Source organism: Telmatherina bonti, assembly GCF_933228915.1.
Source record: "Telmatherina bonti genome assembly, chromosome: 10".
Lineage (NCBI taxonomy): Eukaryota > Metazoa > Chordata > Actinopteri > Atheriniformes > Telmatherinidae > Telmatherina > Telmatherina bonti.
Genome location: NC_136628.1, coordinates 25,481,311 through 25,508,446, shown reverse-complemented (window position 1 = coordinate 25,508,446; position 27,136 = coordinate 25,481,311). Strand labels below are relative to the sequence as shown.

Below are 27,136 nucleotides of genomic sequence, written 5' to 3'. Positions count from 1 at the left end.
CTAACTACAGACAGCCATCTACTTTACAAAAAGTAATTAATTTATTCCCTTCTACTTGTTTTTCTTCTTATTGGTTTATTTTGTTAAAGAATACACCATTTCAGGGTGAAATCTGAACAGCCAAATGAATTCTTCCGAGACAACGATACTAGCATCATCCACTGTTCACAGCTCTCTCTCCCACCATGCAACAGTGAGCTAGCAGCAGCGGCTAACCAGCACATTTGACCCTGTTGTGTGCCATGATGATGAATTAGACATCCGGGCCGTGTGTATGGAAGATGGCGACAATTATCATCCCTGCTGACTGGATCAAAAACTGGGAAAAATCAGGAAAACATGAGTTGTGAGTAGAATTGAAAGTCAAGACAGTGTTATACGATATACGGCTTTTTATTTGTACATATAATTAAAATGGCTTAAAATGATGTATATTTATAACCCCAAGAGGCTAGTCTCTCGGTTTTATTAGCTTTAGCTAACGAAGAGTAAGGTTAGCGAACAACTTCGGTTGCTTACAAATGTTAATTCACATAATTGTTTGAAACTGTGCACATATTATAACTAGTTAACGACATGAAAAATAATTTATGGACTGCGTTTGGTAGACTAAGGTATTTAAATTTTGCACATGCAGTAGACTTATCGCTACCTGCATGCTAACAAAGTGGCTAAGGTTCTCGACGTTTGCTTGTAAATACGATGGCTAGCAAAGCTAGCTGGACTCAAGTCTAGTAAACTTGTTCTACATCGATATACTGGCTAGCTATTTAACAAAAAAATCTTCAAAACCCTTAAGATAACTATGCAAAGTTACTATCTAACATACAAACGAATATCATTTTTTTTTTAACTTAAAAAAGCGATTTAGTTTAACGTGAAAAATAAATAGCTGATCTTGTGGAGGGAAAAACGTCTCTTCATATTTCGTTACAGCAAGCTAGCGGTAACTTTATATACGGTATTTGTGGCTTCAGGCCCATGATTGAATCTTTTGTAATTCATACATGGATGCGAGAATAAAGACAGATACTATTTAATATTTGTCTCTAAACCATTTTTTGTCTGACCCATGAAACATCGGAGAAAGGAAACCGTAGTACTTCTAAGGTTACTACAGCTAACATCATGCTTTTGTGAGGTGACTCTAAATGAAGCTAGGTGTCTGTGCAAGTTGTTTTTAATACATTTGTAATACAATTTAAAGATATTATTACATAGCAGCCATCACATGCATATTATTAAATAGACTCTTACACGGTACTAGCTACTAGAAGCGACTATAGGCCTTGCATATTTAGGAGAGGCCTGCGTGGAGGTGCACCAGCTACAACTCGCACTGTACCAGCTTCAGCTCGTGTCTGATGGGATAATAACACCATATTGTGTGGCATAGCTGCAACTGGCGGTTTTATCTATATAAAACATCTCGATCAAGGAAAATGTCAATTGGCACGGATGTTAAATACATTGAGTACGACGTGTCACATAGCATGACAGTTCTTTATGCAGTGCATTGTCGTCTTCGCGCAGCAAACTGCAAATGAAAATGCAGCGTCTGTGATCACAGTGTGTCCGTGTTATTACATAAGCAGTCAAACTGTGGAATTAATCTATTAATTTGAGCCTTTTTGCCTGTAGCAGGAAAAACGTTTTTTCCCCCCTTTAAATATGAACTTCCTTATGGTGGACTTTTGGGGTTCAGGTGGGATTAGGAATATACATAATACAATTGAGAACCCTTTTGTATCTGTGCCTTGAGTTTTAATATGTCATCTTCTGCACCATCATGAATGCTACTGAGTTCTTGCTACCAACCCTTACCTTTATTGGGCATCACAGATACAATATGTGCATCTGTGATAGACACACTCAGCCTTTATAGGCCAGCATGCATCTTTTGTGAATATTTCTTTTGGGTTTGGTGGGGGTTTACTGTAGGTTGGAAGGATATCTATGAAAATTTTATTCAGTTTACCACTGATTTTTTTTTTTTTTTTCATGGACAGTAGTCCATGTATTGCCATTTTTAAGATTATCAATTGTCATGTTGACATTTTGTGTTTATGACGCAACAATCTTTTTTTTCCCCCCACTTCTTAGTGTACAGCTCTGCAAAAACCTTACAGATAAGACAAATCATGGAAGTGAAATTAAAGGTAAGCTGAATGAACTGATGTTAACATACTTGACTTTGAGTGTCTGTCAGTGTATGTAAGCTTCACTGTTAACAATCGCATGTCTGTTTTGGTATTTATTCTAGTTTGCAGCCAAATCAGAATAGTTTTAAATAAACCTGAGTCCCATTTCTGTTGACAAAAGGTAGCACTTTTCCCTTCTCTGATGTGTCCAAGGGATTTCCACAGGTATTAGTCCTGAGATCACTGTTATTTTTCCTATTCCATCCACCACTGGCGTATTGTACTAAACCTCTATTTGGTTGACTTGCTAAAATGGAAATATAATGAAAATTTGACATTTTGAATGGAGCCTGTGACTCTATAAAGGCAAATATATCGCACTATCCAATATCCAAGTGATAAATATCACACGTATAGAGACTTCATAGACCTGTGTAAATGAGGGGCTGAGGAATTGTAACAGAAAAAAGGACCAGTGTGTGTTGAATGCTGAATGTGTATGGGATTTCATTTGCAACCTATCACTGCTTAAAGTGCGTTTATGTTTTGGCTTTGTATGTACAGTCATGTATTTTTCCGAAAAGCTCAGGAATCCATGGCCTTTGCTCTTGGATTTACTCATGCTATCTGTTCCCAGAGTTCAGAGAAGCTGGTTTTATTGATTGAATTGAAGATGGGTTTTCATGAGTGAAAAGTAGACTCTTCAAGTTGGTGTTTTGTTTTTTTCTTTTTTTTAGGTTGATTGACCTGTACTGTTTTTTAAACGTCATTTTATACTTAGAGCTTATGATTTTGGTTATTTCTATCTTGGTCAGGACTTACTTATTATTTACATAAGATACATGTAAGTTCCTTTTAAAGCAGAGCTCTGCTTCCTCTTTTTATTCCTAACTCCCAGCTGTTCTTTGTAACAACCTCAGTTATGGAAGCGGTTGTGATGTCCTCAGAGATGGCTTTTTATATGAATTTTTAAATAATAGTAGCCTCTCAGATAGCAATTTCGTAGAGAAGTTACGCCAGAGAAGGGTAAGTGGATTTGATTTGCAATGTGTGAAATAGAAGAACAGCTATTCTGAGTAAAGTTTGTCCGAGCTGGAAGCAGCAGCACCATTAACAGAACGCAGTGGAAGGAGAACAACCGAAGTCACCCTGCACAGAAACGCAGGGTTTCGTTTAAAGTTTTTATTCTTTGAAATTGTTCCTAAAATACTTCCTCAAACTGGGTGACTATTTGTCACTTTTTTTTTTCTTTGTGGTAATTAAAATGTGCGACTTGTTTTTTTGTTTTTTATTAAAGAACTAATGTGCTGTGTGTTTACCCCTGCAGAGATACAGTCCGCCTTATATGAGCTCTGCTGGCAAGTTGTACAGGGAAACCTGAAGCTGGACCTTGTTGCCAGTGTTCTTGGGGACATGATGGTACTCGTGCATTTTTTTCTTCCCCTTCTTCTTCTTCTTTTTCACATGTGTAATTTAAAATATGTATTATAAAAATTGTCACATTTTCAAGTTCGCTGCATAACAGGTGTCTATTCAGTACCATTTTTTCAGGTAAATGATGATTTTAGATCTGAAATGTGACATACAGGAAATTCCTAGGTTCAGACACAGTTTTCCTTACTGTTTAATAAACATTATGGCACAATGTCGGAGTTTAAAGTATGAATGTAAATGTGTCTTCTTTTTTTTTTTTTTTTTACTATTTTGATTATAATAATCATTGCCCAGCTCAAACCTTCATATCTTTTTCTTCTCAGGAACTCAGAGATGACATGCCATCAATTTTAGCAGATGTGTTCAGCATACTAGGTAAATTTCAGTATTTTTTTTTTTATTAAAATGATAATAACATCAGATATTCAAATACCATGTTGTGCTAGTTAAACTTAACATGTTAATTTTGGTTTTCCCCTTTGTTTTTTTATTAGACATAGAGACTGGTGCACTGGAAGAAAAAAACAAACGTGATCATTACACTCAGTTGGTGGGAGCATGTTTGGTAAGTATGTCTTTAATATCTAATTTTGTTTTCTAATTACTAAGAATGATAGTATGTGTAATTGTGCATGAACAGTAGCAGCGGAATGATCATAACCTCTCCAACACACCTCAAACATTATTTCAGCAGTATAGTTGTATGAATGGAGGGTTTATAAATATAGTAGGTAAAGAGGAATAGTGAATAGTGAAAGACTGGTGTGCAATTTGTAGTATGTTGTAGGCAGTGCGAGGTGCTTAGTTGTAATGAACTAGAATGTAAAGGTTTAAAGTGTCATTTGTCCATATGACATAAAACTTCTTTTTACTTCAGTTCTGTTGATAAAAGACGGACATTTTGGACAAAGGGGCGGCAATTGAAATAAACTCAAAGCATTGAGGGTGCTGACTGAGCCAGCTTGCCTTCTGCTTACATCACTGAAGGTTCACCGTGTATATTTTTGTTTTCCTGATAACACCCTGGGCCCACTGGCTCACTGTTGCAGGGTTTTCTTCCTCATTTAACTGTTCCACCAGGTCCATATACGCTGCGCTTCAGCTGCATCACGGTTTTGTTCTGAACACCGCAGTGTGCCAATTCACACTTGGAGCCTATCAGATGCAGAGCACCTGCAGGTGCGGTCTGCATAACTGCATCCGCAAGTTAATAAAATCACATGCTCTTTTAATAGGTATTGCTCCCTACAGACACCTGACTGCGTGTGTAGTATGCATTCATATGAATGTTTATGTTTAGTATGGTAAACTCAACACCCAATCAAAACTGCTGATATCACTGTCCTTTACTTCTTTTTTCTGCTGATATCTTTGCAAAAAGGATTTGTGGTGTTTTATAATAAAATAATATGATGAAATGAAATGAAAAATAATTTGTTAATCCCCAAAGGGAAACTCAATATTGTCGTATATAATAATTAATTTGAGGAGGTCTTGTTCCTGAGGCTGATGGCTGCTGGCACGAATGATATTCTGTATCTTTCAGTCTTGCATCAGACCTGAAGAAGCCTCTCACTGAACACACTTTGTTATTGATAATAAATAATATAATAATGATAATAAATAAAAGAAAGAAAACACTGAGTGATTGACTTCTAACCTGGTGTCATCGGTAATGACAAAATGTTTAGAGTTCAGGTATCACAAACCTGCACGTGGTTTTTATCTTGAAAATTTACTGGATGCTTAACTGCTTCCGTATCTAATTTGCTGTCTGGCTCTGTCTGAACAACTGGGCTTGACGTGTTCTTCAATGCGAACACCATCAAAAAATAAACCAGATGTGTATGCTTAGCAGAGAGCTGGAACAAGGCGCTTCTGGGGTGCATTTCACACGCACTGGGTGTAAACAAAACCATTGTCTAAAACGGTTTAGATCAAGTGTAAATGGATCTTTCAGTGTCACAGATGCCTTTTGGGTTTTTCTGTCTGTATTAAATTGATTAATTCACTGCGTTTATTTTATTTTCAGTGTTATATACCAGAGGCCATTCTGAAAGAGAGGCTGGATCCAGAAACCCTTGAATCCCTTGGACTGATAAAACAAGCTCATCAGTTTAATCAAAAGATTGTAAAAATCAAGACTAAACTATTGTAAGTGGAAGGAGCAGTGTAATAGAGATGTAAATATGAATGGATGAAGTGTATTTGGTCTTTTTTATGGAGCTTTATACATATCTAATGTTGATCTCTATATTTCTTTCTTTTCAGTTACAAGCAGCAGAAATTTAACTTGCTAAGGGAGGAAAATGAGGGTTATGCCAAATTAATCACCGAGCTTGGCCAAGACCTGTCAGGCAACATCACCAGTCACCTTGTCCTGGAAAGCATAAAGTCTCTCATAGGTAATAAATCTTTTAAAGGACCATTGCCTGCAACACATTTGCATTTATTTAGTTATTTGACAATAATAAATCTGTTTTGCCCACATGGTTACTCAGTAATCCTGTTTCTTTTAAATGTAGGTTGCTTCAATTTAGACCCTAATCGTGTTTTGGACATCATTTTGGAGGTATATGAGAGTAGGTCTGACCAAAATGAGTTCTTCCTGTCCCTCATCAAGTCCTACATGTGTGAGCCACTCACTCTTTGCCACATACTAGGCTTCAAGTTCAAGTTCTACCAGGTAAGAATACGTATCCTCTATCCATCCATTTTTTTTTTTTTTACCATTTATTGCAGTTCAGAGTTGCAGGGAAACTGGAACTTCTCCCAACAATTAGCGGACAATAGACAGTGTGGATTGGTCGCCAGTTGATTGCCGGGTGTAAGAATACATACAATTACCTATTTGAGATGATGATAGTCAGTGTGGTGGGAATTTTGCAACATAAAGAAATCTGAAGCATTTTGAAGTTCCAATTAATTCTGTCCAAGATTGAAATCATTTGCCTTACGCACAAAATACAGGATGATCTGGGACATTTTGTCCAAACTGATGGACAGAATCTCAAAAACAACTCAAACAAACTTGACATATGAATTTGACCTTAAACAGTGTAGCTGCAGATAATCTTGGTGAGACACACTCATTCACTCAAGGACACGGGGAAAGCACAGAGAAAATGGCCACGTTTACACAGGAGTCTTAATGCCTCTTCAATTTAGAATAAAAGTTAAATATGCTTTAATGATAAAAAATCACCCTATAAACACTAGAGGTGGGAAATCGAATTGAAAAAAATCAAATATCTGGATTTTTTTTAAATTATTGAAGTAATCAAAAGACTGACTCAACTTGTTTTACTAAGACTGGGAGGCAGCGCAGGGCGAGTTACGCCACAATTTGTGAAGGGATTGCGGATGCTTGAGCTAAAATGTCCGCTTGCACTGTTGTTCAAGCTTTCACAGAAGCCGGCATCATTTATGAGGAGCCGCACGGCAACAAGACTGTCAATGACAAGCGGTAACCCAGCGTGTTCGATGATGAACTAGCCCAGCAATTCTTTTCGGATACAGAAGATGAGGACTTTGATGGATTTGTGAATGAGGATTGATAAAAAAAACAACGTGAAAACATTGCTAAATTCTTCAAAAAAGTACAACTTAGTTTTTCCTCCACTGCCTTTTTTAGAACACACACAAACAAGCATGTTTTAAGCTAGAGTACCGGTATGTTTTACCATGCCCGCGCCCTAAAATCCGGTGCGCCTTATGTATGTATGTATTAAATACAGAAATAGCACCCATAACTGAGACTGCGCCTGTTCATATGGTGCGCCTTATGGTCGTGAAAATACAGTAAAAACAATCCATTATAAAACTTTTGTCATTTTTAGTTTTTCTGATCTTTTTACTAGTCTTCTTTGGCATTATAGCAGCAGCATGATGTTCTATTTTTTTCCTCATTGAAATTAGGAAAAATGACTAGCAAAAAAAGTTTTGTACTTTTTTTTTTGTCTACAAACATAAGCAATATCGAAGAATTGTGAGAATCACAATTTAAATTGAACCGGCATCCAAAAAGATCAGAATCAAATGGAATCAGGACAATAGCATACAGTCATAGCCCGAATAAACACCTAATTCTGAATGAAAATGACAATTAGGAATTAAAACTCCAAAGTAATATTCTGAATCAGAATTATTCCCATTCTAAATCCAAACTGATTATTTCCTCTATCATGTAAACGTTCATTCCGCTCGAAGTTCCTTCTGGCCGTTCTGCACATGCTCGTTACCTTGTCCCATGTCGATGACTCACATATTCTGCGGTGTCATCTGCCTCCCATCTCCGTTACTCTGTTCCCTCAGCTGCTGAAAAAAATTATTAGGAATTTAGTAAAGGCAAATAAACGTGTTCTAATCTTCAATTCGGAATGACTATTTCCATGTAAACTCAAAGGAAAATATTTTCATTTGAAATTCTTTAAGGACACATTCACATCAGCCTTTTTTATTTGCATCCAAGTCCGTTTGATTGAAAACTCTGTTTGGTTTGGCGAGCTGTGAATGTACCAAACGAATTCTGATTTGGATCAAAGAAGTGGACCCAGTCCGCCTACGAACACAGGTCTCGGCCTGTTTCAAGCAGACCAAATACAGGAAATGGACTTCAATGAAAGTCACTTGCTGCATTTGGCGTAGCTTTACATTGTGGGTAAATACACAGTGATGGTGTTATGGCTCTTTTGCCTTGTCTGTTGTTCATACTATGCCCATTGCTGCAGTGTGTTTCTGCAGTATACTGGCATCAGACAAAACAAAAAACCCAAAACAGCGATAGTTTCCTGCTCTGTTTAGCTCGAAAGTGGAGGAAACAAATTTTTTTTCTTCTTCTCGCAGGTCTTGTTCTCTTTTGCTAAATTCTAGTGCAGCACCACCTTTGGTGGGAGTGGGGATATATTATTGTAAAGGTTTGCCGCGTTAGATCAAAGTGCAGCGTGAACATTATCTCGATCCGCATGGATACCCCTACAAATGAGCTGAGTCCCCAATCGGACCGAGTCTAGCGGACTATCCTGATGTAAAAAAAAAAAATTTTTTTTAAAAACCACCATGTAACTGGAACTAATGACATTTCTCAGTACACCAGAATGTGTTTTTAATGTTTCAACCTGATTTTAGCATTGCTTGTATTGCTCATGTTTTCCATGATTGTGTGCTTATTTATGTTGTTGTGTTTGTGTTCAGGAGCCGAATGAGGAAACCCCAAAGTCACTTTATCACATTGCTGCTGCTCTGCTTCACCATAACCTAATAGAGCTGGAGGATCTCTATGTACATGTAAGAAAAAAAAAGCTGCAAGGCTGCTGACTTTCACTCATTTTTATCTATTAGAAATTTGCCATTTATTGCACACAAACCTTTTGCCTACATCAGTCAAAATTGGGAGTTATTTTTTTAGTGCAAATCAAAGCTGCAACCCCTTGAAACTTGGAAGTTTCTAATCTCTTAATGAATTCATTTTTATATCCACTATGAATCTATATGATAAATTGTCTCTTTATTCACGTTGCCTTTCTGCTGTTCCAGCTGATGCCACTAGATGCCTCCATTGTAGAAGAACATAAGCGAGATATCTCAGAGGCCAAGCAGATTGCTCGCAAGCTGGTGATGGTTGTGTTACCCTCAGAGAAAAGTGAAGACAAGGAAAAAGAGAAGGAAAAGGAGGAAGAGAAGAACGAGAAGGTGTTAAAGCATTGGCTCTCATTTTTGTTGCATATAAATCTAAAGGCTGTTTTCTATGAACAATGTCTGTTGGCATGACCAGCAGATGTTTGGAAATAATTAAATTTAGGCTCTGCAAGGCTTCATTTTTAAGCATTAGCACTTGCAAAACCTATATCACCTGAAGTCAACATGAAAAATTACTTGATTATATTTAATTTAAAGTGGATTATATTAAACTCACCGATTTTAAAAAAAAAAAAAAAAAAAAAAAAAAAAATTTTAATTAAGGGGCACAGAAGTCAAGGTTTTACTATTTACATGGTAGAAACATGACTTTGTCATTACAGCAGTTTCTCTGTACTAATTAATTTGTGTGTGTGTGTATGTAATAATAATCCATTATATTTTGTTCAAATAGCCACCTGATAACCAGAAGCTTGGTCTATTGGAAGCACTACTTAGGATTGGAGACTGGCACCACGCCCAGAGTATTATGGACCAGATGCCTCCCTTTTATGCTACTTCTCACAAGGCCATTGCGCTGGCACTTTGCCAGCTTGTGCATCTGACTGTGGAGCCACTTTACAGAAGGTACTTAATTCCACGTTTCACTTATTGCCATGTATGTGTCGTGTATTTGGCCGAAACACGTGTCCTTCTTCCACAGCTGAGGCCTTTGTGTTTTGTAGGTCATAGAAAATAACAAAATGGTATAAAAACTGAATTGATATGAAAAATAATATCAGCAATGATGTCCTCTTCCTTATAGAGCTGGTGTTCCAAAGGGGGCACGGGGTTGTGTAATGCATCCACTGAGGAACAAGCGAGCTCCTCAGCCTGCAGAGAGCTTCGAGGACCTACGGAAGGACACTTTCAGCATGCTGGGCTATCTTGGGCCGCACCTCTCTCATGACCCTATCCTTTTTGCAAAGATTGTGCGTTTGGGCAAGGCCTTCATGAAAGAGGTATAATAAGAACTATATTACTACATTTAGACTGCAAGCTGATATTTTTGTGACTTATATTGTGTTTTTTTTTTCTTTTAGTACCAAAGTGATAATAAGCCTGAGGTCAAAGACAAGTTGGTAAGTGTAAAGCCGAATGTCCTCATGATTTTAGGACCACTCTGATAAATGTTTCAGAGTGGGAACTGTTTCCTTAATAGGCTTGCCAAATTAAACCACTTGTATATGAAACTTACTAATATTGATTGTACATTAATTGCAGGAAATATTGCTGAGTTGCTTCCTCAGTATTGCAGACCAAGTGTTGCTCCCCTCATTGTCTCTAATGGAGTGTAATGCTTGCATGTCTGAGGAACTGTGGGGACTCTTCAAACTCTTTCCCTACCAACACAGGTAAAGACACACTGACACGCACTCATCATTCACTACATTTAGTGATATGTAATTAATTACACAGTAAGGGAATCCCCAGGCAAGGCTCCACAGTGGGGTTTAATAATTGGCAAGAAAAGATGTGCATGCACTATCAAACGCCGTTCTTGGAATTATGCTTGATTATGTAAATTAAAATGGGGAGTGCAAATTATTTTCTGCTCCCCAACCATGCAAGAATGTTATTTTTAGAGCATTTGATTGGACATTTTAGCATAACATTGATAAGAAACAACACTGACGTTCCCAATATGTTTTTTTCTTCCTTTTGGCAGACCTTGTCAAAGCTAATAGCGCAGCTTCCAAAGTCTCTTAAAATAGGCGCACTTTGCGCACCACATCACTGTGCTGTACGCTGAAATGTGTTGATGCCATCAAGGAAAAAGATGTCATTTTTAAATGCAATGCATCTAATTCCAGTCAGTCCATTGTACAATATGTTAATCACTACTAAACATGACGAATGGCTGCAACATTTTTTTTAGACATTGAAGAAATAAAGTAGAATTTCACCATGCTGTAAATATTGGTGGTTCAATACAAGACTGAGGGTGTTGGCATCTTGTGAGAATGTGTTTTAACAGCTGTTTAATTTTGCAGTATTGGTGTTCTTTCAAAGCTCAGATCTGCCAGTGTTTCTCACATTGTTTCCCATCCCTGCTCTCTAAGGTACCGGCTATATGGGCAGTGGAAGAATGAAACATATTCTAGCCATCCCCTGCTGGTTAAAGTCAAAGCTCAGACCGTGGAAAGAGCCAAATACATTATGAAGTAAGTAATTTATTCAGGAATCTATGTTCTTTCAGCTCATCTTGACAAGGTTTACAGTGCAAACAAAAACACATTCTTTCAGGCATCATAGGTTCTGCGTCTCCTGCTGAGTTTATGGCCATCTAGAACATTTTGTTGGTGCCTTGTTGTTCTGCTCGTTCATGCTATGATTTAGCTTTATTATTTAGTTTAACATCGGCTTCTTCAGCAGCGTGAGGCTTTAAAATGAGGACTGAACGTTCTGTTGAGGAAATAATTATTCTCACACAGTTGTGCTGTCTAAAAAAATTACAGATCTTGCATGTGAAGCTGACAACCGCGAGTGCATTTCTTAACCGATGTGAAGCTTACAGAAGCGACAGCCTTTGCTTACAGCACTCTTTGTATCGTCTTAAGTTTTTTTTCCCTTTAATCTGCCATTTCCTGTCTTGTGCCTTTTCCCTCCCAAGGCGATTGACCAAAGAGAATGTGAAACAGTCTGGAAGGCAGATTGGCAAGCTGAGCCACAGTAATCCCACCATTCTCTTTGATTATGTAAGCATAGTTTGCTCTAATTATTTTTATTTTCATTTTAATGATAAGGGAAACATACAAAATCTAACTGATCTTTGGTTTTTTTGGGATATAAAATCTGTTCTTAAGCATGTAAAACAAACCGGCTACAGTGATATTCTGGCAATTATGAAAGCATCAATCAGAATTACAGTCTTCAAGCAAAAATATTTTTATTACAACAGTAGTGTTGGCATTTGTAAAATGAAATATGATTACAATTTGTTTTAACTTAAATATGCTTTAGTCTAACAGTTCTCTTTTGGAGTAAAGTGTTGTTATCACACCAGGTACCAAGTCCCTCCACTTTCTTCTATTATGCTAGATGCTGTCTCAGATCCAGTGGTACGACAACCTTATTGTTCCAGTGGTGGACTCCTTGAAATACCTCACATCCCTCAACTATGACGTCCTTGCCTGTATCCTAAACCTTTTACCCTTACATACATACTTGAGTTTTCTTTGAGCCACTTTGCGGCAGCAGTAAAGGGGCCACATTCCTTTTGTTGTTCCGCTTTACTCTGTCTTCAGATTGCATCATTGAGGCTCTGGCCAACCCTGAAAAGGAGAAAATGAAGCATGATGACACTACCATCTCCCCATGGCTTCAGAGTATGTGGCTAGTCAGTCACACCATTCATTTGCATCCAAAAGGCAAGAAGCTGTTTGATGCTTTAATGTGTATCTAACATGCATCTGTTCCTTTTGTCAACCAAGGCCTGGCAAGTCTGTGCGGAGCAGTGTTCAGAAAATACCCAATTGAGTTGGCCGGCCTCCTGCAGTATGTTACCAATCAACTAAAAGCAGGGAAAAGGTGAGCAGCTCCTAACAGTTTAGTTCATTCACAAAAGATGACAGGACAGGAGGACATTTTAAGATTAGCTCTGTTTGGATATCGTTGGGTCAGATGCTTTGTTGTTATTAATATTTAGTTGATTATTGTAAATATTATTTTTTATCTCCCAAATACAAAACAAATGGTCATAGTACACACAGTTTGACAATGGGTTATTTCAGAGATGTTGAAGCATCACATGCTAGACTCAATCATAAGTGTGAGTTGGGAGTAGTACATTGTTGCCTTCTCCATCCTTGGCTCCTGCTCTCTAAATGCCTTTCTTTTGACTTTCAACTTGTTTTTGCTGGGCGCGTGGCTCCTCTTGTTGCAGTTTTGACCTGCTGATTCTGAAAGAGGTGGTGCAGAAAATGGCCGGTATTGAGATCACAGATGAGATGACCTCAGAACAGTTAGAGGCCATGACAGGAGGAGAGCAACTCAAAGCCGAGGTATGAACAGTACGCTTGGGTTACTGTTGTGATTTCCTAGTGCTCCAGTTAAAGAAAATCTGTCTTCTAGCCTGTACAGGTGCTGCATGTGAGCTCATGTGAATGTGACTCTTTTCATAGGGTGGCTACTTTGGTCAGATCAGGAACACTAAGAAGTCTTCGCAACGTCTGAAGGATGCACTCCTAGACCACGAACTCGCTCTGCCTTTGTGTTTACTCATGGCTCAACAGCGAAACGGGGTGGTTTTCTTGGAGGGGGGAGAGAAACATCTAAAACTTGTAGGCCACCTTTATGACCAGGTATGTGCTGTCAGAGTTTATTATATGTTTTATAGTACATAAGTCTAAAGATGTTGCACCTTTGTTTTTGTTTTTGTTTTTTTTTAAACCAGATTTAATTGCAAAAATATCACTCCACCCAAGAAAAAAAAAAAAAAAAGAACACATCCACATTGTTTTTTTCCCCCTTATAATTGTCTTCCTGCAGTGCCATGACACACTGGTACAGTTTGGTGGATTTTTGGCTTCGAACCTCAGCACAGAGGACTACATCAAGCGTGTTCCCTCCATTGACATCTTATGTAACCAGTTCCACACACCACATGATGCTGCTTTCTTTCTGTCTCGGCCAATGTATGCCCATCAGATTTTGGTTAGTGGACTGTTTTAAAATTTTCCAAACAGATCAGCTTTAAAATGCACAAATGATCACAAATTGTTTCATTTAAACATAAAATTCATAAGAGAGAATTGTTAACTTATCTAGCTAAGCAAGGTGGGAAAAAGGGGGCAGGCATGTTTTCTGGAAAGAAAATCATTCTTTTTCTGTTTGTTTCCTCTTAAATGAACCAGACCTCTGTTTTTTCTACTTTCAGTCAAAATATGATGAGTTGAAAAAGGCAGAAAAGGGAAACCGGCAGCAGCAGAAGGCAACCAAATATGTGTCAGCCTGTGAGCAGGTGATGACACCAGTGCACGAAGCTGTGGTGTCCCTCCATCCTACCAGAGTTTGGGATGATCTCCGCCCTCAGTTCTACGCCACTTTCTGGTCTCTCACCATGTATGACTTGGCAGTCCCTCAAGCTGCCTATGAGCGTGAGGTTAACAAGCTCAAGGCTCAAATCAAAGCCATTGAGGAGAACCCTGAGATTGTGAGTAGCCGTCACCCTACTGCCTTAAATGATAACATTTTTACATGACACACTTGGATGATACGCCTGAGTTGCAGGGTATACAGGACTCTACACACTGGTACACAGGAGATATAAATATGATCTTAAGAAATTGATTGTGTAAATGTTGTACATTTTTTGTGCATTTGTAATTGATTATGTTTGATTTTTTTTTTTTTTCTATCCCTTTTCACATTAAAGCCCTTAAATAAGAAAAAGAAGGAGAAGGAACGCTGCACTGCCTTGCAGGAAAAACTACAAGAGGAGGAGAAGAAACAACTGGAGCATGTCCAAAGAGTTCTGCACCGCCTGAAACTAGAAAAAGACAACTGGTTGTTAGCCAGTAAGTATCATTATGATGTTCACTGATGTGTTTTGACCTTGTTATGTTCAGTCTTGTTCATTGCTGTTAGTTCTTGATATGGTTCCGTTACTAACACCATTTGCAATGCTTAATGACAGAATCCACAAAGAACGAGACAATAACAAAGTTCCTGCAGCTCTGTCTGTTCCCTCGCTGCATCTTCTCATCCATCGATGCTGTCTACTGTGCCCGCTTTGTGGAGCTGGTCCACCAGCAGAAGACCCCTAACTTCTGCACCCTCCTGTGCTATGACAGGGTAAGAGGTCTAAAATAATGTTAAAACACATTCATGTAAGATTACACAATCATGCAAACAAATTTCCCCAGTATTTATCTTAAACCTACAGAAAGAAAGAAAAAGTTGGTTTTGATTCATTAGGTGGTTAAGTATCAAAAGGTCGAGAGTTTCAGTAGCAATCTGCTGGCTCAGTTCATTTAGCCTCATTTTTTTTCCTTTTTTCCTTTGTTTGTCTTTGTTGTTAACTCCACACTTTGTTGCTCGGCAGGTGTTCTCTGCTATTATTTACACCGTTGCAAGTTGCACAGAGAACGAGTCTCACCGCTACGGACGCTTCCTCTGCTGCATGTTGGAGACAGTGACCCGATGGCACAGCGATCGCACAGTCTACGAGAAGGTCTCCAGTTCGGCCGTCCTCTAACCTGCAACACAGATTTTCCTTTTGAAATCAAAACGAGCAGGATGTGAACTTTTCTTCTTCCTGCATTTATAGGAGTGTGTCAATTACCCCGGCTTCCTGACCATCTTCAGAGCTACAGGCTTTGATGGGGGAAATAAAGTCGATCAACTAGATTATGAGAACTTCAGGCACGTGGTGCATAAATGGCACTACATGCTGACAAAGGTGAGCTGCACCTTTTTTTTTCTTTTCTTTTTTTTTTTTGTTGCCTTTTTAACCATTATTTTTTTCACCATTGTAGTTCTATGTAATAACTCAGAAACAATTAAAGTACAGTGGAAATTATATCTAATTATCTCCTTTGTTTCTATTTCAACTAGGCTTCAGTTCACTGCCTGGAAACGGGGGATTACACCCACATCCGGAACATTCTGATCGTCCTTACTAAGATCCTGCCCTGCTATCCAAAGGTCTTGAACCTCGGCCAAGCACTGGAGTGCCGCGTCCACAAGATCTGCCTTGAGGAGAAGGATAAGAGGCCTGACCTCTATGCCTTGGCAATGGGGTAACACAGCATTGTGTGCTGCTCAGCTCTGTGTGGAGCTTACAGTTTACTTATGTTTTAGGATGTGTAGTGATCACATGAAGACATGTATAAAAAAGGGGTTGTCTAAAGAAGCAGAAAGTGGTATGTGAGTGTTTGTCATACAGCTCAGACTCTGATACCACCGAGTATAAGGATAAACCTGTATGTGAGGGGTGGTGGGGCGTATTGGGCATAAGGATTACAGTCATCGGCATCTTTGGCATAGACTGCATGGCGTTGTGGTGGTTAGAACTGCAGCCTCACAGCAAGAAGGTCACAGGGTCGAGCCTTGGCTAGGGGACGTTCGTACGGGGCCTTTCTCTGAGGAGTTTGCATGTTCTCCTCATGTATATGTGGGTTTTCTCCAGGTAGGCTGGTTTCCTCCCACTGTCCAAAGACATGCATGTTAGATTTTAGAAATGGTCTCTTTAGATTCTCACTAGAAGTGAGTGTGAGCGTAAATGGTTGGTCGCCTCTCCGTGACGGACTGGCAACCTGTCCAGGGTGTACCCTACCTCTCGCTAGCCTGTTGCTGGAATGGGCTCCAGCTTCCCCACAAACCATTAATTGGACCAAGTGGTACAGAAAATCAATGAATTTGTGGTTGTTGTTTTTTTTTATTTTTCAATTTTTCGTCAGTCTTTCTTTTTCTCTACTAGATTTCACATAAATCGGTCCGTCAGTCAATCAGTCTCAATTAAACACTTCCTGACAGTTCCATGTTTAATCACAATTTACATCATTCAATGTTTTTGGAAGACTTTAAACAAAACACTGAATATAACTAATGTAGTCCAGAAATTTTGCACAGTGTACAGAAACCAAACCTGCAGTCTAAAGCTAAGTTAAGTGAAGAAGAAGAATTTTAAAAAAGAATCTGGATATTATATATATATTTTTAAAAAAAATTTTTCCTTTTTTTTCTTTCTTTTTTTAAGAATATTTTAAATGATAAGACAGCTACTAGCTCAAGTTTATCAACTGTTTTGTATTTAAGTGATGAGATTTCTGGATGTTTAACAGCATAAAAATACTTCATTTTTAAACCTCAATTTTCTTTCAAAACACTAAACTTAAATAGATTTTGAAAGATGACCACTGTTTGACACTCAATAGTTCTTTGAGGGTTTTTTTGTGTCCTTGCTATGTGCAAACCCTCTATGCATCTTACAGTTATTCAGGTCGGTTGAAAAGCCAGAAGGTGCACATGGTTCCTGAGAATGAGTTTCACCACAAGGACCAGCCAGCACGCAGTGCCACACCAGCAAGTCAACAAAACGGCCCCGGCAGTACCGGCAAACCTGCAATTAACATAAGCAAGACTGAGGAGGGGGCATCAGAGGATGGGGGTGAGTCATTAAAGTTGACAAACTAATTTGAATCGATTAACTTGACATGTTAGAAATGGTTATAAAGTTGTAATTAACATCAGCAGAAGACTGGATGTCAGTGTCATGAAATATTGCATATTCAGAGCTGTACACAGATTAGAAGATTAGCAAATTTTCTTCTTCTTCTTTTTTTTTTTTTTATTCTGTAAGCGACTACCTGTTTTTTGTTAACAATGTGACATTAATATTAAAATCTCAAACTGATTTTGGTCTGATTCTTATCCAGATCGAGGCAAGGAGAAATCTCAGGGGACCACAAAACCAGTGAATAAAGCCAATAGTGCAGCAGCCAAAGTGAATGCCAGCAATGGGAATGGTGCCCTCAACAGGTAGGGATGTCAGGAGCTTTTATGTCTCAAGGCTTTACAGCAGGGATGTCCAGCTCCAGTCCTGGAAAGGCTACAATCCTGCAGGTTTTTCATATATCCCTGCTCAGACACAACTGACTTAAATTAATGAGCCATTGTGCAGAACTTCATAAGTTGTTGGATCCATTGAATCTGAGTCAGGTGGGTTTATAAAACCTGCAGGATAGTGGCCCTTGAGGACAGACTTTGGACACCCCTGCTTAACACCATGTGTTGAAACTCCTTGTGCAGTAACACTGTGTTCAGCTGCATCTAAATATCACCATTTACTTTTTAAAAGAAATGTTTATGAAATATTTCAGAGAAAAATGTCTCTCCTTGCAGCACCAAAGTTGTTAAAGACGACAAAGAGAAGAGTGGGAAGGAGAAAAAAGAGAAAAAGGAAAAGACACCAGGCAGCACTCCCGAAACAAAGGCAGAAAACCGTCGCGAGAAGCAGAGAGATGAAAGAGCAGGGAAGGAGGAGCGAGTGGTACGCGAGGGTAAGGAGAAGACCCCCAAGGCAGAGCGCGAGAAACTTAAGGCAGACGAAAAGATCAGCAAAGAAGACAAGTCTAAAGCCGGAAACGGGGAGCCGATGGAACCGTCCAGGGAGCGTGACGCCTTAAAGGAATCCAAGAGCAAGGAGAAAGGAGACAGGAGTGCTGCAGCTGGGTCCCTCAAGTCACCAGTTCCCAGATCAGAGTCAGCTGAATCTGAGAGGGGTAAGAAGTCCTTCCAGAGGTTGTAAAGACTATGACAGCTGTTATGACAACTGTAAGGCCTGATAGACAATGTCTAGAATAGTTTGCCTTCTTGGACTTCATCATATTTGTTAACATTCAGTTCCGTACATTACTGGGAGTCTGGGATCACTTTCCCTCTGGATTAAATGGGAAAGTAACCCTTTACTTTTGAGCAGGAGGATAAATCTATTTAGATCTTTGTGTTCTTATTTCAACATAGACATTTTATGATGTTTTTAAAAAAAAATGAGCGAGAAACTTTAGGATGAACAGCTTGAGTAAACACTCCAGTTAACAAGTTTTTGTTGTTTTTTTTTACAGATCACAAAAGACGAAAGCTCGACAGTCATTCTTCCCCATCCCACTCCTCGTCTGTTAAGGTTAGTATGGCTTGAAGAAGGCTGTGCCGGTTTCTTCTCTGTCTGCCGGAGCATTCCCTGCCGTTGCACATTCCAGCAACATGGAAGATCATCAAGAAGAATTGTCGTACATGCAGGCATGGCATCTGGAAAACCCAAGCATAACCATGGGAGTTGGAAAGCATTCCATGGACATCATCATAATATTTTGCAGAATTGGGAGAAATTCCCAGATGGACTTAGTCAAGAGAATATTGTGTATATTAAATATTTTCATATTGAAATATTTACCTATTTTCATATAAGTGAAAGCAGTCAGAGTGCCTTGGGAAGAAGTTTTTTTTAAGCGTTTCTATATTCGTGTGGAGTTTTTGGATTTTTTAAAAAAAAAAAAATCACCTGAAGTAAAGTGGCTTGCAAATCAAGAGCTCTCCAAAGGCTTTTTTTTTTTTTTTTTTTTTTCCTCCTATCGCAAGCGATATTTTACAACTGGAAATTGTGCCCAAGATTTTTTTTTTTTCCTCCTACATTTTTTTGAGTTGCTAAGATTTCCTGGTTTCAAGTGATGCAAAGCGTTTCGCTCTCCCCTCGTCGCCCCCCGCCCCCGCCGCGGGTGCAGCTCAAAGATGGATGACGTCCAGCAACCCGCTCTACTGCAGGCGGGCCTCTCTGCAGCAGCTGTGTCATTGGTCCCACTTCTGTCTCCACTTGTTAAAGCAGCCTGCATGCAGCCGTCACGTCACATGATGCATGTCCAGTCTGTCCGGTTGGCCCCTGAAACGCGATCTCTACAGCCACCAGCCATCGGCATCGACAGCCCAACGACCTCCTAGCAAGCATTGGGTGGAAATTCGGCGCCACCAGCAGCTGACGTCAACCTGAGAGAATGAGTGTTGCAGCTTTGAATCGGCCAAACAGAAAGAGGAAAATAAGCCTGCCCACTACAAAGAGAGAATGAGGGAGAGAGTTGGCGAAGCCTGCACCATCTGGAGTGTTGCCCAAACCCCTGGAAGCTTGTGATAGGTCTTTATTTTACCCTTCCACCAGAGAAATAGGCTCCATGTGTCTTATCCATTCCTGAACTGTAAGTGACAGCAACAGTTACCTTTGTAGGGATGCAGTCAAGCACATAAGAATTGAATGATTTGTCTTAACACAGATACAGGCACATGGGAGCACATACATACACACACACACACACACACACCATTTACAGCACTGGCACTTTATCGGTATTAAATACCAGCTGCGCTGTAGGGCTTCACTTCATTCTGCCTAAAATTGCAAACATGTTTTTAGTAATAAGACAAGTAGTTATTTCATATATTCTCAGGGTTTTTCTATTATAAGTTTTCTATTTTGTAAAATAAGTATTGACATTCCAGATGTTGAGCCTATAAACTCTCCTCTATGTGATAACCTTGTCAAAGCCTTAGTTCTTGAAGGTCAAGGGAGAAGTATGCTGTTGGTCCGGCCAGCCTCGACTCCCCTCTTCCCCCACCCCTTCTTCCAACTCTCTACTGCTGTCTGACAACCTCCTCCCAAAACCCCACCCCCTCCCAGCTCATCTGTCATCTCCATTCATCCCTACAGGACAATAGCAACGAACCCAAGGAGTCCACATCCAAGGTTTGAGCAAACTCTATTATTACGTTTGACATTTTTTGGTCACTTGAAGACATCACATAGTTGAAAACTGCATCTTGCGTGTCAGCTCGCTGTTGCCCGTTTAGGCAGCTGGCACAGCTTACGTTTAAAGGTTGGGATTTTGTCCAAATTTGTGCATTTTGTGACACAGATGGTGGACAGTGACGCAAACTAGGTAAACAAATTCAAAAACCAAAAGAAAACGATCCCTAAGCGCAGTAACTTGGCTATAATATTTGCCATTTGTGTGAGAATGAGCAAACGCCTTCAAACATTTACATTTAGCTGAAAAGTGCAAGGTGGATGGGAGCAATTAGTGCAACAAAGAATTCTATCTGAGTTTTTAGCAGCATAAAAATAATGAACATTGTTTCCTTCATGTGGCTTTTCTGTTCACCAGCAAGCAGCTCAGCTCTGTGAGAAATAACCCAGAAATAATTCATTTGATGGTTACATTTGTAAGATGATGATTTAAGACAAAGCAGCGTCTTCTTATTCATAAACAATGTAAACATGTTCACGTGTTGCTAAACTGACAGATGTGAGGATCTGAAAGGAGATTTAGATAAAGAAGCAATGAATCTGTAGACAGACGTAGCGGTTGGTTGTCAGTTTCTTCTGCAAACAAGCTTGTTTACATTTGTCTTTAAAGAATTTTCAACTAAAACTAATAAGTTGGGTTTTTTTTTACCCACTAAGAAAATTTTGGCACTTTTTTGCAAAAGAAAAAAAGTAATTTACAAAGATTCTTTGTTCATTTTGGCACAATTTTAAAATACACAAAGGTGTGACAAACATCAGTTTGTTAGGTGTCACTTTTGGTTTAATTTCACACAAGTTCTGCTTTTCCTGGAAGTGTGTGTAATGGTGTGATGTGGGGATCCAACTGGTCTCAGTAATCCTGTTAAACTCTATCTCATTTGCATGAAATAGCAATAAAATAACAATAATACAAAGGTCTATTATCTTAACCATTTTTTTGTTTAGTTTTTAGTGTGTGTGTGTGTGTGTGTGTGTGTGTGTGTGTGTGTGTGTGTGTGTGTGTGTGTGTGTGTGTTTGGGTTCTCCATTGTAGGCCAGATCCTGTTAGTTTGTAAAATAAGTGTTAATTGCTTTAATAATTTTAAATGGAAGCTAAAATAGCATTTTATTGATATTTGATTTCCCCATACATTTTTAATGAGCTACCGAACTTGGATAAGAACAAATCAGAAGGCAGATCATGTATTTTACATACATGATGTTACCACAGACCAGGGACACCTCACCTGTAGGTGGAGCAGCAGCTCTGCAGCAGTATAGATTTTGGGAATGGACTGCAGAACGTAAGACATAGATATCCCATCGACAGGCGCGGGCGGCGTATCAGTCTGTATAAATTATGAACCATAAACACATCTCAGAAACTGGGTTCCTTATTGCTCTTCATTGTCTTCTAACCAGATGCAGGTTCTGTAACATGAAGAAACATCAGTGTTAAAAGTGTAACTTTAGTGCCAAAAACATACCAAGCTTGCATTGTGTAATGACTTCCCACAAGAATAAACAGCCGATTTCACTCCCATGAGGAAATACTGCCTGCAGGGCAGAGGAGCGAAGACGATGCTTGAGACGAGCTGCAAGAGGAAAAGACATGCAATGATGAGGAAAATGTCAAGCCTTTATCAGTGTGAGAGTGGGTGGTTTATGACAAGTTAAAGTGTATATGAATATCTGGACCAGCAAAGTCCCTGCCAAACACTGCATTGTTCTGAGGTAATCCATGAGGTGATCACGTCCATCTGAATTGTTTTTATGTTTGAAATAGATTTACGCAGTTTTATTTTTTCCTCAAAAACCTTGTTCAGTCTGTGGCCAAACAGCTCCAGCTTTGTCTGTCTGTAGCATACAGTGTGAAAAGACACGCTCTTTAACTTTTATAGAAACTGGAAAATAATTCATGAACTTTGAATATATTTTACCACAACAAAGACTTTGTCTCTTTATGCAAATCAGAGAGCTGGTAGTTTCCAGCACATTGATAACAAGCTCTCCGAGTTCCCTGCACGGCCGACTGGTATTAAACACTTTGCTTTTGGGCTGAGTTTCCTCAGGTGGCCACTTTCTGTATTTGTATAACTCTTACTGGTGGAGGGATTTATTTCAAACATTAGAGAAATTGGGGATCTATTTGAATCACTTGCCAGAGTCTTTTTGTGTTATTTCAGCAGAGAGCACAAGGTCCTGAAGGTATCAGTCTTACATAAGACCGGTTCCATCTGTCACTCCCTCAGGAGATTTTAATCATCTGGCTTTTATTCTGGAAGCTCTGATTTGAACTTTTCTTGATTTAAAGACATTAGAAATGCTTGTACTTGTTTATGCACAACTGACCTGCTTGTCTTATGGTTTGTTTTTTCTTTAATGATCACCAAATGAAAATGATGAGCAATTTTATCACCAAAGACGTTTACGGGAGTTTGGCTTGCAGAGATTTCTCTGCAGAAGTTGTGAAAAAGTTTCTGCTGTTTGAGAAAAACACTGATCAGATTAGTACGTAAAGGACTGTCTAATAATTTTAAAAGTCTGAATTTATCTAATGAATAAATTGTTTGCATGATCAAGTCTGGTCAAATAAATTAAATGGAACCTGATTTTTTTTTCACTAAATTATTCCTACATTTATTTATTTATCTATTTTTTTTTACCACCTCTTTATTTCTTATTATGTAGCTCTTTCAAGAAATGAATGTTAAACCACGACTGAAGCCCCTAAACCAAATTCCCTGCTATTTTTTACAACCTTAATGTTGGCATTATTTTAAGCTTCAGCACAATTAATTCACATTCTTAACAGTTACCATCATTTTTAGTAGCTGATGTTTGGAAGCACAGGGATTGAATTCCAGAAAGTTCCTCCATCTTTGGCTCATATTTGCATTAAACATTTGTGCTTGTCTCATGTTTTTATGTAATTGTTTTCAGCACCACATCAACTTTAATTCAGTTGCCCGGTCCAAGAGCAGAGAGAGGGAAATGGAGAAGAAAGACCCTGAGAACACACAAGGCAGATCCAAAGAGAAGAAGGAAGAAAAGGATCGGAAAGAAAGGAAGAGAGTGAGTGTTTAACATATTTTCCCAACTTTTCACTCTTGTTTTTATAAAAGTTGACTTTTCAAAATTAATTGGACATAAAGGGAGAACTGTAGATGCTTTCACACACACGTTATTTCTAGCACATGCTAACTTTGAGGAGTAGCAGCCATATTCTGACCATTCACTGTCTGACATTTAGGATCACATCATCAATGAGCACGACCTAAACCAAGAATCCAAACGCAGAAAAGATGAGAACGGCACCAGTAAGTTTTTGTTTTGACAAAAACCAAAAGACTCTGTTGATCTGGTAAAACTCAAAACTGAAACATAGTGAACTTTTTTTCCCCTGCAGATTCCTCAAAAAACAGCAAGAGTGCAAGTCCTTCCTGCGACTCCCCTCTGTCAGCTGAGAAAGAGAAGAGCAAAAGATCCAAGTCATCCAGCAAAGAGAAGGCAGATTCCATGAAAGCTGAGCGAACTTCTGGAGGCAAAAAGGTCAGCTCAGCTCCTACACTTCCGCCACCATCATGGCCTCTGCTCAGTTGTCTGTAGAGTTCAGGACAAACAGAATTTATCTGCCGAAGGCTTTGTCCCCACGGCACCGAAGCTAGTTCGGGTGGGAAAAAGGTGACAAAACTAGGAGAGGGGCTTCACCATTCCCGTAAAACTGCTGTAGTACATACTGAGAGCCTGTGGGGGGGCGCTGTGGTGATTAAAGAGTAGCACTTCACAGCTAGGAGACGTAGCACATATGCAGATAAAAGCTCACTGTGCATTACAGGAAGTTCACACTGGAAGAAGATGGCGAATGAATCTGTTCAAAGCCAGAGAGAAACATCCGGTTGGACTGACGAAGAAGTCGTGCTTCGTCTTTGTGTTACGCTGGACAGCAAAACCAAAATAACACACAACACAGCTGGTCACCAGCGCCGTTAATGTCGTGTTTGGCACATGTTGGTCACATTGATGTGATTTTCTCCAGTTGTGCGGTAACACTGTCCTGACGGTTTCAGAGCTCTCCACCTTGGTACCGAGTTTCAGACATGCTTCATGAAGGCTAGTCCCTGGTTTTGTAGTTTTACTGCAGTTTGGCCCGTGTGGACGGTCCCTGATGGTGCCTTAGAATTTAACCAGAAAGACAATCGTAACGATAATCAGGCTTGGGTCATCACTGCTGATCTGTTTCAGATGGAGACTTTTTTTTTCTTTCAGGAGTCCAGACATGATAAAGACAAGTCTGAAAAGAAGGAGAAGAGGGACAGCAGCGGGGGAAAAGAAGAGAAAAAGCAATATCCTTTAGTGTAGAGCAACACTTCATACTAGTAATCACTTCTAGTTAGTTTTAATATATAAAGGTATTGGGACTTTATACACTTTTATTCTTTTTTTTTTTCTTTTTTTTTTTTTCTTCTCTCTCCTGCTGTCTACAACCATTTTGCATCCCAACCAAAGCAGATGTGGTTTTTCCTGCTTTGCTCCACATTTTTGTTCATCAGTGGCTGGGTTTGCTTGTTCTGAAATGAAGTATTTCTTTCTGTATCTCTGTAAAAAAAAAAAAAAAAAGTTTTGAGTACAGCAGCTCAGAACACAAAAGCTGGTTATAATTTTATCCACATCGTTAAAGAATGACTCCCGTTTCAATCTGTTGTGTGTGGGTAAACACACTCTGATCCAATACATTTAGCTGCAGATGCCATATTGTACTTTGAAGCCAGCCAACAAGATTTGCTTGTAAACATAATTAGTACCCTAATCCTCATCTCAGAACCATCTGACTTGTCTAATTTGAGTATTTCACTGCAGGCCCATTTTTGTCCTCATTTGCTACAGACCACCTCTGATACTGTGTGCCAAGCTAAACGAATCATGTGCTCTTCAGTTCGAGCCTCACCGGTTCCAGTCGATTGTGTCTTCCTCCATCTGAACCAGTCGTTAACACTTGCGCTGTTCACATTTATTGATAGTTTTATTGTTTCCTATACAGGAAACGACAACATAATTTTTTGCTCGTCCCTGCGTCGTCTCGCTGTATTTGACCCCTTTTGACAGTAGAGAAAGGAAAACAGCCCAGGATGCTTTACTGGCTTTCCTCTGAGCTGTCACACAGCAGATTGTTTTTCCACCATCCAACACTTGGTGGCAAATCAGTTTTGGATTAATTCACAATTTCCCTTAACAGTCATACTCATAAATCCTCTGACAAGCACAGATAATGTGCACTAATCAGTGAAGGTAAGAACCACTCAGCTTGTTTTTTTGGTTTTTTTTAAACTTTAAATCGATCGTTTGCGAAGTGTCTGACATACTTTGTCCTCTCCTTTGATCCATGTTTGCTGCGGCAGAACTGAAGAAGCTGTACTTTTATCTGACTACCTTTGCAACTTTACCTGTGCTATGTTGTTGACTTGTACTCATTTCTGCTTGCTTTTGTTTTTCTGTAAACTCTCATCCCACCTGTCGGTAGCTGTAGTCAACTTACATATAAACTCTGTTTTTTTTCCTTTCTTTTTTGTAATTTTAAACAGTAAACCAACTGTTTGTTAGTTGTTTTTTTTGTTGTTTGTTTATTTGTATTTTAATCAGTCAGTATGGGCACAGTGTGCTGCTGTAATCTCAGTGTTCTTACTAAACATGTGGTTCCTGTATGAATTCAGTTCTTGGTCTCATTCTTGGAAACATTTAGATTTTCTGTACCTTACCAGGTTTTGCATTTTGCTTGATTTATTAGTGGCTTTCCATTCTCACTTACCTCAAATCCCTTTGAGATGCTTACTTTTTATTTATCTTCTTTTAATCCAAGTAAACCCACAAACACAAGTGAGGAAAATAATACAAAGGACCAGTTTGTATATTGTGTAAAATAATAAAGCGGTAACATGAAATTTACATCATGTTATTTTTTTTTTCTTTTCATTTTCTTTTTGGATGTCCTATACAGTTCTGTGATTTTTGTGTTAATCAGGTTTTTACATAATTTATATGAATAAAAGAAAAATGTCAGTTCAATCTTGATTCAATTGTAGAATTGTAAAGAAAAACTGCGTAAAACTCTGACACTCTGTACTCAAACATCTGTTTCAAAAATGACCTTTGGAGATTTTATCTGCTGTACTCAATGAGTGTAAGCTTTTTTAAAAAAAAAAAAAAAGAAAAAGAAAAGAAAACAAGTTTAAAAAAAAAAGCCAATAAATAATAGTTTTCCTAGTGTGTCACTTTGATTCCATCTCTTACTTTCTTTGTTTGCTTTTAAACATCATCAGCAGTCGATGTTGGAGCCACAAGATTGGCCGAAGGTGGGATGGGGCTCCCATTAAATCTGATTGGCCCTTTAAATGCCACCTGATGAATGGTTGATCAAGTTCTAACATATTTAGTGTGAACTTAACTACCAGGGAAAACCTCTGATGCTGAAGTCAAAGTATGTAATTTTACTTCTATAGGATCATTAAATCAACAGTACTAAATGATAACGGCATCATTTCACAAACTTTTTCTTTATGAAGACGTTATTGACATCTGCCACCTTTTTCCAGTCTGGGCCCATATTTTTAAA

The 27,136-nt window shown here is 38.9% G+C and overlaps 1 protein-coding gene across 2 annotated transcripts; it reads left to right on the top strand.

The window, feature by feature from the left end:
- Positions 1-269: 269 nt before the first annotated feature.
- thoc2 (THO complex 2) lies at positions 270-26,759 on the top strand. 2 transcript variants are annotated; one of them, XR_013771476.1, is made up of 38 exons: positions 270-346; positions 2,104-2,159; positions 3,469-3,560; positions 3,899-3,950; positions 4,070-4,140; positions 5,608-5,729; positions 5,847-5,980; positions 6,101-6,261; positions 8,769-8,861; positions 9,111-9,266; positions 9,667-9,839; positions 10,018-10,213; positions 10,295-10,333; positions 10,476-10,606; positions 11,315-11,416; positions 11,866-11,950; positions 12,294-12,387; positions 12,500-12,580; positions 12,686-12,782; positions 13,138-13,255; positions 13,376-13,555; positions 13,743-13,907; positions 14,131-14,406; positions 14,629-14,770; positions 14,890-15,047; positions 15,298-15,426; positions 15,523-15,654; positions 15,810-15,994; positions 17,189-17,364; positions 17,633-17,735; positions 18,099-18,478; positions 18,821-18,879; positions 20,452-20,487; positions 23,470-23,601; positions 23,780-23,846; positions 23,936-24,078; positions 24,796-25,815; positions 25,926-26,759. XR_013771476.1 is itself a non-coding variant. In XM_079247787.1 (37 exons), the coding sequence occupies exons 1-37, from the start codon at positions 282-284 to the stop codon at positions 24,886-24,888; spliced, it is 4,674 nt and encodes a 1,557-aa protein (XP_079103913.1). In that variant the 5' UTR covers positions 270-281; the 3' UTR covers positions 24,889-26,759. The 2 variants fall into 2 exon arrangements, 1 of the variants encoding a protein (XP_079103913.1); XM_079247787.1 differs by having other exon boundaries at positions 24,796-26,759.
- The last annotated feature ends 377 nt before the right edge of the window (positions 26,760-27,136 follow it).

Excerpts from the sequence above, each read along its gene's own strand:
- thoc2 (XM_079247787.1), top strand. The coding sequence starts at position 282 with ATGGCGACAATTATCATCCCTGCTGACTGGATCAAAAACTGGGAAAAA. Across the intron at positions 11,951-12,293 it reads CCACCATTCTCTTTGATTAT|ATGCTGTCTCAGATCCAGTG; the intron begins GTAAGCATAGTT and ends CTATTATGCTAG. Across the intron at positions 18,880-20,451 it reads CCCACTCCTCGTCTGTTAAG|GACAATAGCAACGAACCCAA; the intron begins GTTAGTATGGCT and ends TCATCCCTACAG.